Here is a 13,009-nt window from a genome sequence, read left to right as displayed (position 1 = left end):
GCAGCCGTGTGTATCTACAAGATGTATTGCAGCAATTCACTAAAGATCCTTAGACAACACCTTCCAAATCCACAACCACTTCCATTGAGAAGGACAGGGGCAGCACGTAAATGTGAACACCACCACCTGCAAGTTTCCCTCCAACCCACTCACCATCCTGACTTGGAAATATATCAGCTGTTCCTTCACTGGGTCAAAATTCTGGAATTCCCTCCCTAACGGCATTGTGGTCAACCCACAGCACACGGACTGCAGCGATTCAGGAAGGCAGCTCACCAGCACCTTCTCAAGGGCAACTAGGGATGGGCAATAAATGCTGCCCAGCCAGTGATGCCCACGTCTCACGAATGAACTTTAAAAATTCCAGACCTCTAGTCCCGCTGAACCCATGGCCTCCCTCTGCCTGATCTTACCCTGCACTATGTTTATCTCAGTCTCACAATTTTTCCCAGTCCCTACATTTACCGGCCTGTTGTTCCAGTTCCCACTCTCCTACCACACTGGTTTAAACCCTCCCAAACAGCATGAGCAAACCTCCCGCCCAGGATATTTGTGCCCTTCCAGTTCAGGTGCAACCTGTCCTTCATGTGTAGGTCCCACCTTCCCCAGAAGACATCCCAGTTATCCATATATCTAAAGCCCTTCTTCCTACACCAGCTCTTTAGCAATGTATTCAACTGTACTAACTCCCTTTTCCAAGCCTCATTAGCATATGGCACGGGGAATAATCCTGAGATTACTACCTTAGCGGTCCTGCTTTTTAGCTCACAACCTAACTCCCTGAATTGTCTTCACAGGATCTCTTCCCTCTTCCTGCCTGTCACTCGTGCCAATGTGGACAATGACATCTGTCAGTTTACCCTCCTGTTTCACAATGCCCTGTACCCACTCAGGAACATGCAGGACCTTGGCAAAAGGGCAGCAACACACTCTCCTAGAGTCTTGTTCAAAGCCAGAGAAACACCTCTCTGTGCCCCTGACTATTGAGTCTTCTACAACTATCGCTCACTTGGGTTTAGCTGGACCCTGGTTTACAGCAGAACCTGTTGTGATATCACAGGCCTGACCGCTGCTGGTATTTTCCCCTGAGAGTTATCTCCCTCAACCGTATCCAAAACGGTGTACCTGTTTGAAAGGGGAATGAGGAAAACCCCTCTCACTCTTCTAAACTCCAATGGATATAATCCTAATCAATTTAGTCTCCTAATATGACAGACCTGCCATCCTAGGGATAGGCCTGGTAAACCTTCGCTGTACTCCCTCTATAGCAAGGGCATCCTCCCTCAGATAAGGATACCAAAACTGCACACAATACTCCAGCTGTGGCCTCGCCAACGCCCTGTACAATTGCATTAAAACATCCCAATCCCCATACTCAAATCCTCTCGCAATGAAGGCCAACATACCATTTGCCTTCTTTACTGCCTGCTGTACCTGCGCGCTTACTTTCAGCGACTAATGACAAGGACACCAAGGTCTCGCTGAGTATCTCTCAATTTACACCCATTCAAGTAATAATCTGTCTTCCTATTATTGCTACCAAAGTGGATAACCTCACATTTATTCACATCATGCTGCAACTGCCACACAGATACCCACCCACTCAGCCTGTCCAAATCACACTGAAGCATCTCTGTATCCTCCTCACAGCTCACCCTCCCACCCAACCTAATCCAGTTTCCTCATCCAATTCATTAATATATAACATGAATAGTTGGGGTCCGAGCACAGATCTCTGCAGTAGCCCATTAGTCTGCCAATCAAAAGAAAACATTTTGTTTCCTATCTGCTAACCAGCTTTCTATCCATCTCATGACACTCGCAGTCCCATGCATTTCACTTTACACAGTACTCCGTTGTGTGAGACCTTGCCAAAAGCCTTCTGATTGTCTGGGACAAATCTACTAGTTACATCCACAAAGAATTCCAGTACAGTTCCACCCAGCAAAAACATTTACGGTGGAAGAATTTCAAAACAGCATTTGGAAGGCTGTGACATAATCAAAATCAACATGGATTTACAGAAGGGAAATTATACTGGACAAATATATTTCAAACATAGAATTAAAAGCCGTACCCCAGTGAGAGTCAGTGTGTATGGGAGCCGTACCCCAGTGAGAGTCAGTGTGTGTGGGACCTGTACCCCAGTGAGAGTCAGTGTGTGTGGGACCTGTACCCCAGTGAGAGTCAGTGTGTGTGTGGGACCCGTACCCCAGTGAGAGTCAGTGTGTGTGGGACCCGTACCCCAGTGAGAGTCTGTGTGTGTGGGACCCGTACCCCAGTGAGAGTCAGTGTGTGTGGGACCTGTACCCCAGTGAGAGTCAGTGTGTGTGTGGGACCCGTACCCCAGTGAGAGTCAGTGTGTGTGGGAGCCGTACCCCAGTGAGAGTCAGTGTGTGTGGGAGCCGTACCCCAGTGAGAGTCAGTGTGTGTGGGACCCGTACCCCAGTGAGAGTCGGTGTGTGTGGGACCCGTACCCCAGTGAGAGTCAGTGTGTGTGGGACCCGTACCCCAGTGAGAGTCAGTGTGTGTGGGAGCCGTACCCCAGTGAGAGTCGGTGTGTGTGTGGGACCCATACCCCAGTGAGAGTCAGTGTGTGTGGGACCCGTACCCCAGTGAGAGTCAGTGTGTGTGGGACCCGTACCCCAGTGAGAGTCATAAGAACATAAGAAATAGGAGCAGGAGTAGGCCATCTGGCCCTTCGAGCCTGCCCCGCCATTCAATAAGATCATGGCTGATCTGTTGTGGCTCAGTTCCACTTTCCCGCCCTCTCCCCATAACCCTTAATCCCTTCTCTTATCAAAAACCCATCAACCCGCTTCTTGAAAATATTTAGCGAGGCAGCCTCCACCACTTCAACGGGTAGAGAATTCCAGAGATTCACCACCCTTTGAGTGAAGAAGTTCCTCCTCAACTCCGTTATAAACCGCCCCCCCTTTATCTTGAGGCTGTGCCCCCTAGTCCTACTGTCTTTTTTGAGCGGGAAGAGTCTCTCCACCTCTATCCTATCCATCCCATTCATCATCTTATACGTCTCAATGAGATCTTCCCTCATTCTTCTAAACTCCAACGAGTGCAAGCCTAGTTTATTCAGCCTCTCCTCATAGCTCAACCCCCTCAACTCTGGTATCAGCCTAGTAAACCTCCTCTGCACTCCCTCGAAGGCCAAAATATCTTTGCGCAGGTGCGGCGCCCAAAACTGCACACAGTACTCCAGCTGCGGCCTCACCAATGCCCTATACAGCTGCAGCAAGACCCCCCTACTTTTATATTCAATCCCCCTCGCTATGAAGGCCAGCATCCCATTCGCCTTCCTGACCACCTGCTGCACCTGCAAGCTGGGTTTTTGCGACTCATGCACAAGGACCCCGAGGTCCCTCTGCACCGTCGCCTGCTGCAGTTTTTCGCCACTGCAGCAGGCGACGGTGCAGAGGGACCTCGGGGTCCTTGTGTGTGTGTGTGTGGGACCCATACCCCAGTGAGAGTCAGTGTGTGTGTGGGACCCGTACCCCAGTGAGAGTCAGGGTGTGTGGGACCCGTACCCCAGTGAGAGTCAGTGTGTGTGGGACCCGTACCCCAGTGAGAGTCAGGGTGTGTGGGACCCGTACCCCAGTGAGAGTCAGTGTGTGTGGGACCCGCACCCCAGTGAGAGCCAGTGTGTGTGTGGGAGCCGTATCCCAGTGAGAGTCAGTGTGTGTGGGACCCGTACCCCAGTGAGACTCAGTGTGTGTGGGAGCCGCACCCCAGTGAGAGTCAGTGTGTGTGGGAGCCGTACCCCAGTGAGAGTCAGTGTGTGTGGGACCCGTACCCCAGTGAGACTCAGTGTGTGTGGGAGCCGCACCCCAGTGAGAGTCAGTGTGTGTGGGAGCCATACCCCAGTGAGAGTCAGTGTGTGTGGGAGCCGCACCCCAGTGAGAGTCAGTGTGTGTGGGACCCGTACCCCAGTGAGAGTCAGTGTGTGTGGGAGCCGTACCCCAGTGAGAGTCAGTGTGTGTGGGAGCCGTACCCCAGTGAGAGTCAGTGTGTGTGGGAGCCGTACCCCAGTGAGAGTCAGTGTGTGTGGGACCCGTACCCCAGTGAGAGTCAGTGTGTGTGGGACCCGTACCCCAGTGAGAGTCAGTGTGTGTGGGACCCGTACCCCAGTGAGAGTCAGTGTGTGTGGGACCCGTGCCCCAGTGAGAGTCAGTGTGTGTGGGACCCGTACCCCAGTGAGAGTCAGTGTGTGTGGGACCCGTACCCCAGTGAGAGTCAGTGTGTGTGGGAGCCGTACCCCAGTGAGAGTCAGTGTGTGTGGGAGCCGTACCCCAGTGAGAGTCAGTGTGTGTGGGACCCGTGCCCCAGTGAGAGTCAGTGTGTGTGGGACCCGTGCCCCAGTGAGAGTCAGTGTGTGTGGGAGCCGTACCCCAGTGAGAGTCAGTGTGTGTGGGAGCCGTACCCCAGTGAGAGTCAGTGTGTGTGGGACCCGTGCCCCAGTGAGAGTCAGTGTGTGTGGGACCCGTGCCCCAGTGAGAGTCAGTGTGTGTGGGACCCGTACCCCAGTGAGAGTCAGTGTGTGTGGGACCCGTACCCCAGTGAGAGTCAGTGTGTGTGGGAGCCGTACCCCAGTGAGAGTCAGTGTGTGTGGGACCCGTGCCCCAGTGAGAGTCAGTGTGTGTGGGACCCGTACCCCAGTGAGAGTCAGTGTGTGTGGGAGCCGTACCCCAGTGAGAGTCAGTGTGTGTGGGACCCGTACCCCAGTGAGAGTCAGTGTGTGTGGGACCCGTGCCCCAGTGAGAGTCAGTGTGTGTGGGACCCGTGCCCCAGTGAGAGTCAGTGTGTGTGGGACCCGTACCCCAGTGAGAGTCAGTGTGTGTGGGCGGGGGGGGGGAGGTGGGGGGCGGGGGACTGTTGGATGAATTGAGGCTGTGAGGTATTTCCGGTGTCAGTGTATCAGTTTGGGGGTTGCTAGGTAACGCAGTGTAGCAATGTCTCTGTGCGTGGCGAAGGAGCCGAGTGTGAAATACCTGGACACTAAAGCCGAGCCTGAGCCCCCCGCCCCGGGCCGGACCAGCCAGTATTACCGGGTCAAACCCGGGGTCCCCCGGAGATTCGAGCATCCCGACTGCTTCCAGGGATACGGGTACGGGAGAGGGAGACAGGGGTGGAGGGAGGCGGAGGGATGGAGAGAGGGACACAGGGGGAGAGGCCGGGAGGGAGGCAGAGGGTGGAGGGAGGGACAGATGGAGGGAGACGGGGGTCTGGTTTTGGGCTGGAAAGGTAGATTCTCCCGCAGTTTGCTCTTTACAGCAGCCAGCGCTTGGAGCAAATTGTGGCCACAGTTCAGAGTTTCTCACTGGGCTTGTCCCAGTTTGGATTTGGAGTTCTGGGAATTTATAATCTTTGTTGGATTATCAGATTACTTTTATCATTATTTTTTCTGTTTTATATTAATGAATAACATTTACGGTTCTGGGGATCTAATTTGACAATTCAGAACGTGGTATCAACATAGGCTGTCTTAGGTACAGGGGGGTCCCCAGGGAGTGTGTCAGTATTTACAGGGGGGGTCCCTGGGGAGTGTGTCAGTATTTACAGGGGATCCCCGGGGAGTGTGTCAATATTTACAGGGGGGGTCCCTGGGGAGTGTGTCAGTATTTACAGGGGATCCCCGGGGACTGTGTCAGTATTTACAGGGGGGGTCCCTGGGGAGTGTGTCAGTATTTACAGGGGATGCCCGGGGAGTGTGTCAATATTTACAGGGGGGGTCCCCGGGGAGTGTGTCAGTATTTACAGAGGATCCCCGGGGAGTGTGTCAGTATTTACAGGGGGGGTCCCTGGGGAGTGTGTCAGTATTTACAGGGGATGCCCGGGGAGTGTGTCAATATTTACAGGGGGGGTCCCCGGGGAGTGTGTCAGTGTTTACAGGGGGTCCCCGGGGAGTGTGTCAGTGTTTACAGGGGGTCCCCGGGGAGTGTGTCAGTGTTTACAGGGGGTCCCCGGGGAGTGTGTCAGTATTTACAGGGGGTCCCTGGGGACTGTGTCAGTATTTACAGGGGGCCCCCAGGGAGTGTGTCAGTATTTACAGGGGGGTCCCTGGGGGGAGTGTGTCAGTATTTACAGGGGGTTCCCCAGGGGAGTGTGTCAGTATTTACAGGGGGGGTCCCCAGGGAGTGTGTCAGTATTTACAGGGGGCTCCCTGTGGGGAGTGTGTCAGTATTTACAGGGGATCCCCGGGGAGTGTGTCAGTATTTACAGGGGGGGTCCCTGGGGAGTGTGTCAGTATTTACAGGGGGTCCCTGGGGGAGTGTGTCAGTATTTACAGGGGATCCCCGGGGAGTGTGTCAGTATTTACAGGGGGTCCCTGGGGGGAGTGTGTCAGTATTTACAGGGGGATGCCCAGCGAGTGTGTCAGTATTTACAAGGGGTCCCGGGGAGTGTGTCAGTATTTACAGGGGGTCCCTGGGGGAGTGTGTCTGTATTTACAAGGGGATCCCCAGGGGAGTGTGTCAGTATTTACAGGGGGATCCCCAGGGGAGTGTGTCTGTATTTACAGGGGGATCCCCAGGGGAGTGTGTCAGTATTTACAGGGGGATCCCCAGGGGAGTGTGTCTGTATTTACAGGGGGATCCCCAGGGGAGTGTGTCAGTATTTACAGGGGATCCCGGGGAATGTGTCAGTATTTACAGGGGGGTCCCCGGGGAGTGTGTCTGTATTTACAGGGGGATCCCCAGGGGAGTGTGTCAGTATTTACAGGGGGCATCCCCGGGGGGTGTGTCAGTATTTACAGGGGGTTCCTGAAGCTAAGAGTTTCTAAAAGACAGACTGAACAGATTGAGCCTGCATCATTTGAGTTTTGAGGCTGTGAGGTGATCTTATTGAAGCATTTGGTTTGGGGAGTTTGATCTGATGGATACTGGGAGGATATTTCTTCTTGTGAAAGTGACTCGAACCAGTGGACACAGTTTATGAATAACAGCAATCCCAATGAGGAAGAATTTCTTTTCTGAGGGACATCAGTCTGTGAAATTATCGATCCCAGAGAGGGAGCTGGGTCATTGAATTTTTTCAAGGCTGGGTTTGACAGATTTTTGATAGAGAAAGGAGTTAAGGGCTATGAGAACCCTCAGTCAGATCAGCCAATAATTTTATCAAATAGGATAGCATGGTCAAAAGGTCAAATGGCTTTCTCCTTCCCCTAAGACCAATGTGACAGCATTTAGAGGGGGGTCCCCAGGAGCGTGTCAGTGCGTACAGAGGTTTATTGGCATGAGAATCACTGGTTCACAGGATAAGTGCGCAGTTCTAAAATGGAAAATGTAGAGATCAGGAGGAAAATCAAAAGATACCTATGGAACAATGTGTGGCCTTAAATTAGGCGCCATGTAGATTCATCAATATTTTACTGGGGTTTTGAGGATTACATTTTGGGTGATGGTTACATCGATCAGGTTTGTATTCCCTTGAGGTTAAGAGATTATTTTTGAGGATGTAACTGGTAGGGTAGATAAAAGGGAACCAGTGGATGTACTGTACTTGGACTTCCAAAAGACATTCACTGAGGTGTCACACAATACATTAATGGACACAGTAATAACTCTTATATTGGATGGTAATATATTAGCATGGAGAGAGGATTGGTTAATGGACAGGAAGCAGAGTGCTGGGGTAAAGGGAACATCTTCAAGTTGGCAAGTTGTGACTAATGAAGGTTGGCAAGGATCAGGGCTGGGGCCTATTTACAACGCATATTAACAACTTCGACAAAAAACCTGTGAGTAATTATCGAAGGTTGATGACAATAAAGATCAAGCTGGGAGGTAAGCTGTAAGGAGGATACAGAGAGACGGCAAAAAGATATAGACCATTTTAGTGAGTGGGCACCAAATGTATAGGAGAATGAGTGGGGTAGATATGTGAGGTTATGGGGATCAAGCCTGGGTACGATGCTCTATCAGAGAGTCAAACAAAGAACAACACAGCACGGGAAACAGGCCCTTCAGCCCACGAGCCCGCGCCACCATCTTAACAAAGCATTTTTCCTACACCTCCCTTGACCTGCGTCTATGCTTATGGTACCCCCCCCATTGGAAACCAGATTCGGGGAGAATAATTTAGGGACAATTTGTCGGTGCAGATTCGATGGGCCAAATGGACTCCTTCTGCACTGTAGGGGTTGTGTGCGTCAGATGGATTCTAATGTGGGGAAGTGAGAGTTTGTAAGAATGGAAAAGCAGAATATTTTTTAAAAGGTGTGAAACTTTTAAATGTTGATGTCCAGAGAGATTTGCGTGTGATGGTACAGGGAACTCAGAAAGCTAACGTGCAGGTACAGCAAGGAATTAGAAAGGTAAACGGCATGTTGGTGAATATAAGAGTAAGGAAAGCTTGTTACAGTTGTATTGGGCATTGGTGACAGCAGATCAGGAGAACTGAATGCTGTTTTGGTCTCCATTGTCAAAAGGAAGGATATCCTTGCATTGCAGGCAGTGCACTGAAGGTTCACTCGATTGATTCCTGCTATCAGAGTGTTATCTATGGTGAGAGGCTGAGTAAACTGAGTTTGTACTTTCGAGTTTAGCAGAATGAAAGAAGTTCTTATTGAAGCATAGAAGATTCTGAAGCAGCTTTACAGGGCGGACACCAATCACTTTCTCTGGTATAAATGAAAAGAGAAAAGGCTGGAATAACTCAGGAGGTTTGGCAGAATCAGTGGGGAGAGAAACAGAATTACGTTTCAACATGACTGTTCTTCAGAACTGTCAGATGAGGTGAAGAATAAGATGAAACTGGGGAAAGGACAGCTTTGAGTTTGGTTGAGTCAGTCCTGCTGGAGAGAGAAGTTGAGCGTGTGACGGTGCACGGCACTGAGTCGGATCTCAGGCAAGAGACCATGTGGGACCATTGTTGATCATCAGAAAAACCCATGTTTTACTGACGTACTTTAGAGAAGGAAATCTGCTGCCCTTACGCAATCTGGCCTACATGTGACTCCAGAGCCACAGCAATTGGTTGACTCTCAACTGCCCTCCAAGGGCAATGAGGGATGGGCAATAAATGCTGGCCAGGAAAGGACGCCCATGTCCACAAATGAATAAAAGTAAAATATAGTGGAAAACACTCTCCCAAATTTCCAACCCCAACATCTCAACAAGGCTTCTATCTCCCCTTGTGAATGTGGACAACCTTTGGCAGATTACAAATTGGCTGATGTGACCATCTGATGGACAAGTGGCCACAATGAAACCTCTCCTGGCTGGTACTGCGGGAACCCTGGGCAAACCACGGAGGAGGAATAACATGTTGTCTGAACTCCATTTGAGGTAACATTCTAGACTTGTTGTCCAACAGGGCATTGGACTAGTTGGAGAACCTGAGATTAATACAGTGATGACAGCTTCTGTTCTTAAAACATTATGAAAGAGAACGATAGCATTTGATTGGGTCGGTAGAGTAGAACTATTCTTGCTACTGTGGGTCTGTCCAGAACAAGGGCAGAACCTTAGGATTGGAGTCAAGCTGTTTGGGGTGAGGTTAGGAAGTGTTTCCTCACACAGAGGGAAGTGGAAATCTGGAACTATGTCCCCCACCCCAAAAAAACGCTTTGGAGACCAGGGGTCAATTGAAAGTCTCAAAACTGAGACTGCTGGATATTTGTTGGACGAGAGGATTCGAGGTTATGGAACAAGGGTGAACAGATAAGATTAAGATACAGATCAGCCTTAAGGGGCTAAATGGTTTCCCCAGCTCCTGCATTCTTCACACAGACTGATCAACTACTGGAACTAGCTGCGAGGGGGACAGAAACTCAGGAGCCACAGATACATGCGCCGTGAGTGTGGAGGGTGGAGTAGACACCTGAACAAGTTGGGCAGAATTTATAAAATATTCTTTAATAGGTTGTGGGCGTCACTGGCTGGGCCAGCATTTATTACACATCCCTAATTGCCCCTTGAAAAGGTGGTGCTGAGTTGTCTTCTTGAATCCTTGCAGTCTATGTGGGGTAGTACACTCACAGTGCTACTGGGAGGGACTGACTTCACTCAGTGATCGCCTGGAGAGATAGTATGGATATCAATGTACAAAAAATGTCTGTGGTCATCACACTGTTTTCTTTGACAATTTGCAGAATCCAGCCAACCAATCCGCTATATCGAACAACCAATCAGACATACGGCAGTCAAAAGCCAACAGTCCATGAGATGCCGGTAAGGTTTATCATTTCCTCAAATCGGGCATTTTACAGAAGTTATACCAAATTTTATAAAACTCTGCCCACAAATTTGACAATCACAGTCCAGTTTCAAATATTCACGGGATCTGTACCCCAGTGAGAGTCAGTGTGTGTGGGACCCGTACCCCAGTGAGAGTCAGTGTGTGTGGGACCCGTACCCCAGTGAGAGTCAGTGTGTGTGGGACCCGTACCCCAGTGAGAGTCAGTGTGTGTGGGACCCGTACCCCAGTGAGAGTCAGTGTGTGTGGGACCCGTACCCCAGTGAGAGTCAGTGTGTGTGGGACCCGTACCCCAGTGAGAGTCAGTGTGTGTGGGACCCGTACCCCAGTGAGAGTCAATGTGTGTGGGACCCGTACCCCAGTGAGAGTCAGTGTGTGAATCAGTCAGTGTCACCTGTACCCTCTCCTGCAGAGCTGATTGTTGGGGTTTTTATTGGAGTTGGAGAGGTTGGTGGGGGGTGGGGGTTGAGGGTAGAGGTTGAGGGGGTGGTGGGTTGAGGGTAGAAGTTGAGGGGGTGGTGGGTGGGTTGGTGGGGGGTGGGTTGAGGGTAGCTGGCTGCTGAATGTTTCTGATCAGAGTGGGTCAGTTGATGATAATGATCCTTTCACCCTCTTGTCATTTCAGACCAGCTACTTTGCTATGTCCCAGAAGCTTTCTGAACATTTAAGTAAGTGTGGAATGTACAAGGACAACGGCCTTAACGTGGGCACCGAGAAATCTCTGGTGACAGGACCGGAAAACCTGATCACATTCCAGGATCGGTTGAATTTTCACCGCTCCTACCTTGCCGCTGGTCCCTCGTACACAGAATAGTCAGGGAGTGGGTTGTTTTTCACTGTGTGTGACATAGCAATGTCCACAACCCTTGTCCCTGTCTTACTGTTGCATTTAATTTCAATGTATTAAAAAAATTTACTTCAATAATTATTGAAATTTCTTTTAATTATTCGTATCACTTCAACAACTGCTGCTGAGCAGATAGCGCTTGGAATCACAGTGAACTGGGATCAAACCACAGGATCCCAGCCTCTAATTTTGATTGCACTGTCAGAGGGTCAGTGCTGAGGGAGTGCCGCACTGTCAGAGGGTCAGTGCTGAGGGAGCGCCGCACTGTCAGAGGGTCAGTGCTGAGGGAGCGCCGCACTGTCAGAGGGTCAGTGCTGAGGGAGCGCCGCACTGTCAGAGGGTCAGTGCTGAGGGAGCGCCGCACTGTCAGAGGGTCAGTGCTGAGGGAGCGCCGCACTGTCAGAGGGTCAGTGCTGAGGGAGCGCCGCACTGAGGGTCAGTGCTGAGGGAGCGCCGCACTGTCAGAGGGTCAGTGCTGAGGGAGCGCCGCACTGAGGGTCAGTGCTGAGGGAGCGCCGCACTGTCAGAGGGTCAGTGCTGAATGAAGTTGTGCATGAGGAGACATGAAGACATTTGAATGAGATGTTAAGTTGAGGTCCTGTCAGCACTCACGGATGTAAATGATCTCTGGCTTCCTGGCGATAGCTACTGAACCAATAGGTGAACAGGTATTTGTCTGTATTTATTCTTGGGATGGAGGGGTTCTGGCCACCTTTACATTTGTTACTGACCCCCCAATGTATCTGGAGCAGCAGGGTAAGTTTCTCACTGAATCACTGGTAATGAGTGAAGTAGATGAGAGGCTGCTTTCAAATCAGCAATCACTGTGTGGGCCTGGGGTCTCGTTATCCTGGACCAGGGAAGGACAGCAGCTTTCCTTCCCTGAAGCTGGCACATTGTGAGGCCACAGTAAAAAGTCTGACAACACCAGGTTTTAGTCCAACCGATTTATTTGATAATACAAGCTTTCGAGGGGACTGTCTCTTCGTCAGGTGAATGGAGAGTTCTGGCCTCAGACAGAGCATATAAAGCACAGACAGTTTAGAGATTACTGATTAAAATGCGAATCCTTACACCTAACCTGCTGTTCAAGACCTGAAGTGGCTGACAATGTGAGTGGAAGGAACACTGATCACAGGTTACAGAGATGTGTATTGTCTCCAGACAGTACAGTAAGTGAGGTTTTGCAAACCCAGGCAAGTCACGGGGGTTACAGATAGTGCGACATGAACCCAAGATCCCTGCTGAGACCGTCCTCATGTGTGCGGAACTTGGCTATCAGTCTCTGTTCAGCGACTCTGCGCTGTCGTGTGTCGTGAAGGCCGCCTTGGAGAATGCTTACCCGAAGGTCAGAGGCTGAATGCCCGTGACCACTTAAGTGTTCGCCAACAGGAAGGGAACAGTGTGCAGCAGTGCTAATCAACGCCAGGGACCCAGTTCAATTCCCAGCTTGGATCATTGTCTGTGTGGAGTCAGCATGGTCCCCCTTGTCTGAAAGATGTGTTGGTTAGGTGCATCTGCCATGCTACTTTTGCCCTGTGTACCCGAATGAGTGCAGTAACTAGGAGATTTTCACAGTAACTCCATTGCAATGTCAGTGTAAGCTACTAGTGACACTGATTCGGTGACTCAGTTGAGTTTTTTTAATGACAGTCTGTCAGCTTCCTGGTCACTTGCGCAGAGAACAGCTTTTTATTTCCAGTTTTTTTTTCAAAACTGAATTAAATTTCTCAAGCTGCACAGTGCTATTTGAATTCTAATTTCCAGGATTACCCACTCCAGGTGTCAGTGTGACAAGCTCCTGTATGAGGGCCTGTGGGCAGTCTTGGCATCATGATGCTAAGACAACCTTGAACTTGCTGTTAACACCAATTCCAAGCTAAAAATCGATCAAGTCCTTCCACTGCTTTGATGACCCCTACAGCCGGTGCTCCAGATCAGCTCAAGGCTGAC

General features: G+C 50.6%; 1 protein-coding gene across 1 annotated transcript; it reads left to right on the top strand.

Moving 5' to 3' along the window:
• The first annotated feature begins 4,949 nt into the window (after positions 1-4,949).
• pierce1 (piercer of microtubule wall 1) lies at positions 4,950-11,117 on the top strand. The gene is made up of 3 exons (XM_080212293.1): positions 4,950-5,119; positions 10,106-10,184; positions 10,835-11,117. The coding sequence occupies exons 1-3, from the start codon at positions 4,965-4,967 to the stop codon at positions 11,021-11,023; spliced, it is 423 nt and encodes a 140-aa protein (XP_080068419.1). The 5' UTR covers positions 4,950-4,964; the 3' UTR covers positions 11,024-11,117.
• Positions 11,118-13,009: the final 1,892 nt, after the last annotated feature.

The sequence above is a fragment of the Carcharhinus amblyrhynchos genome, chromosome 25 (assembly GCF_965287045.1).
Source record: "Carcharhinus amblyrhynchos chromosome 25, sCarAmb.v2.hapA, whole genome shotgun sequence".
NCBI lineage: Eukaryota > Metazoa > Chordata > Chondrichthyes > Carcharhiniformes > Carcharhinidae > Carcharhinus > Carcharhinus amblyrhynchos.
The sequence above is the reverse complement of the archived record's forward strand: the minus strand, read 5'-3'. Positions and strand labels throughout refer to the sequence as shown.

Excerpts from the sequence above, each read along its gene's own strand:
- pierce1 (XM_080212293.1), top strand. The coding sequence starts at position 4,965 with ATGTCTCTGTGCGTGGCGAAGGAGCCGAGTGTGAAATACCTGGACACT. Across the intron at positions 5,120-10,105 it reads GACTGCTTCCAGGGATACGG|AATCCAGCCAACCAATCCGC; the intron begins GTACGGGAGAGG and ends GACAATTTGCAG. Across the intron at positions 10,185-10,834 it reads CAACAGTCCATGAGATGCCG|ACCAGCTACTTTGCTATGTC; the intron begins GTAAGGTTTATC and ends TTGTCATTTCAG.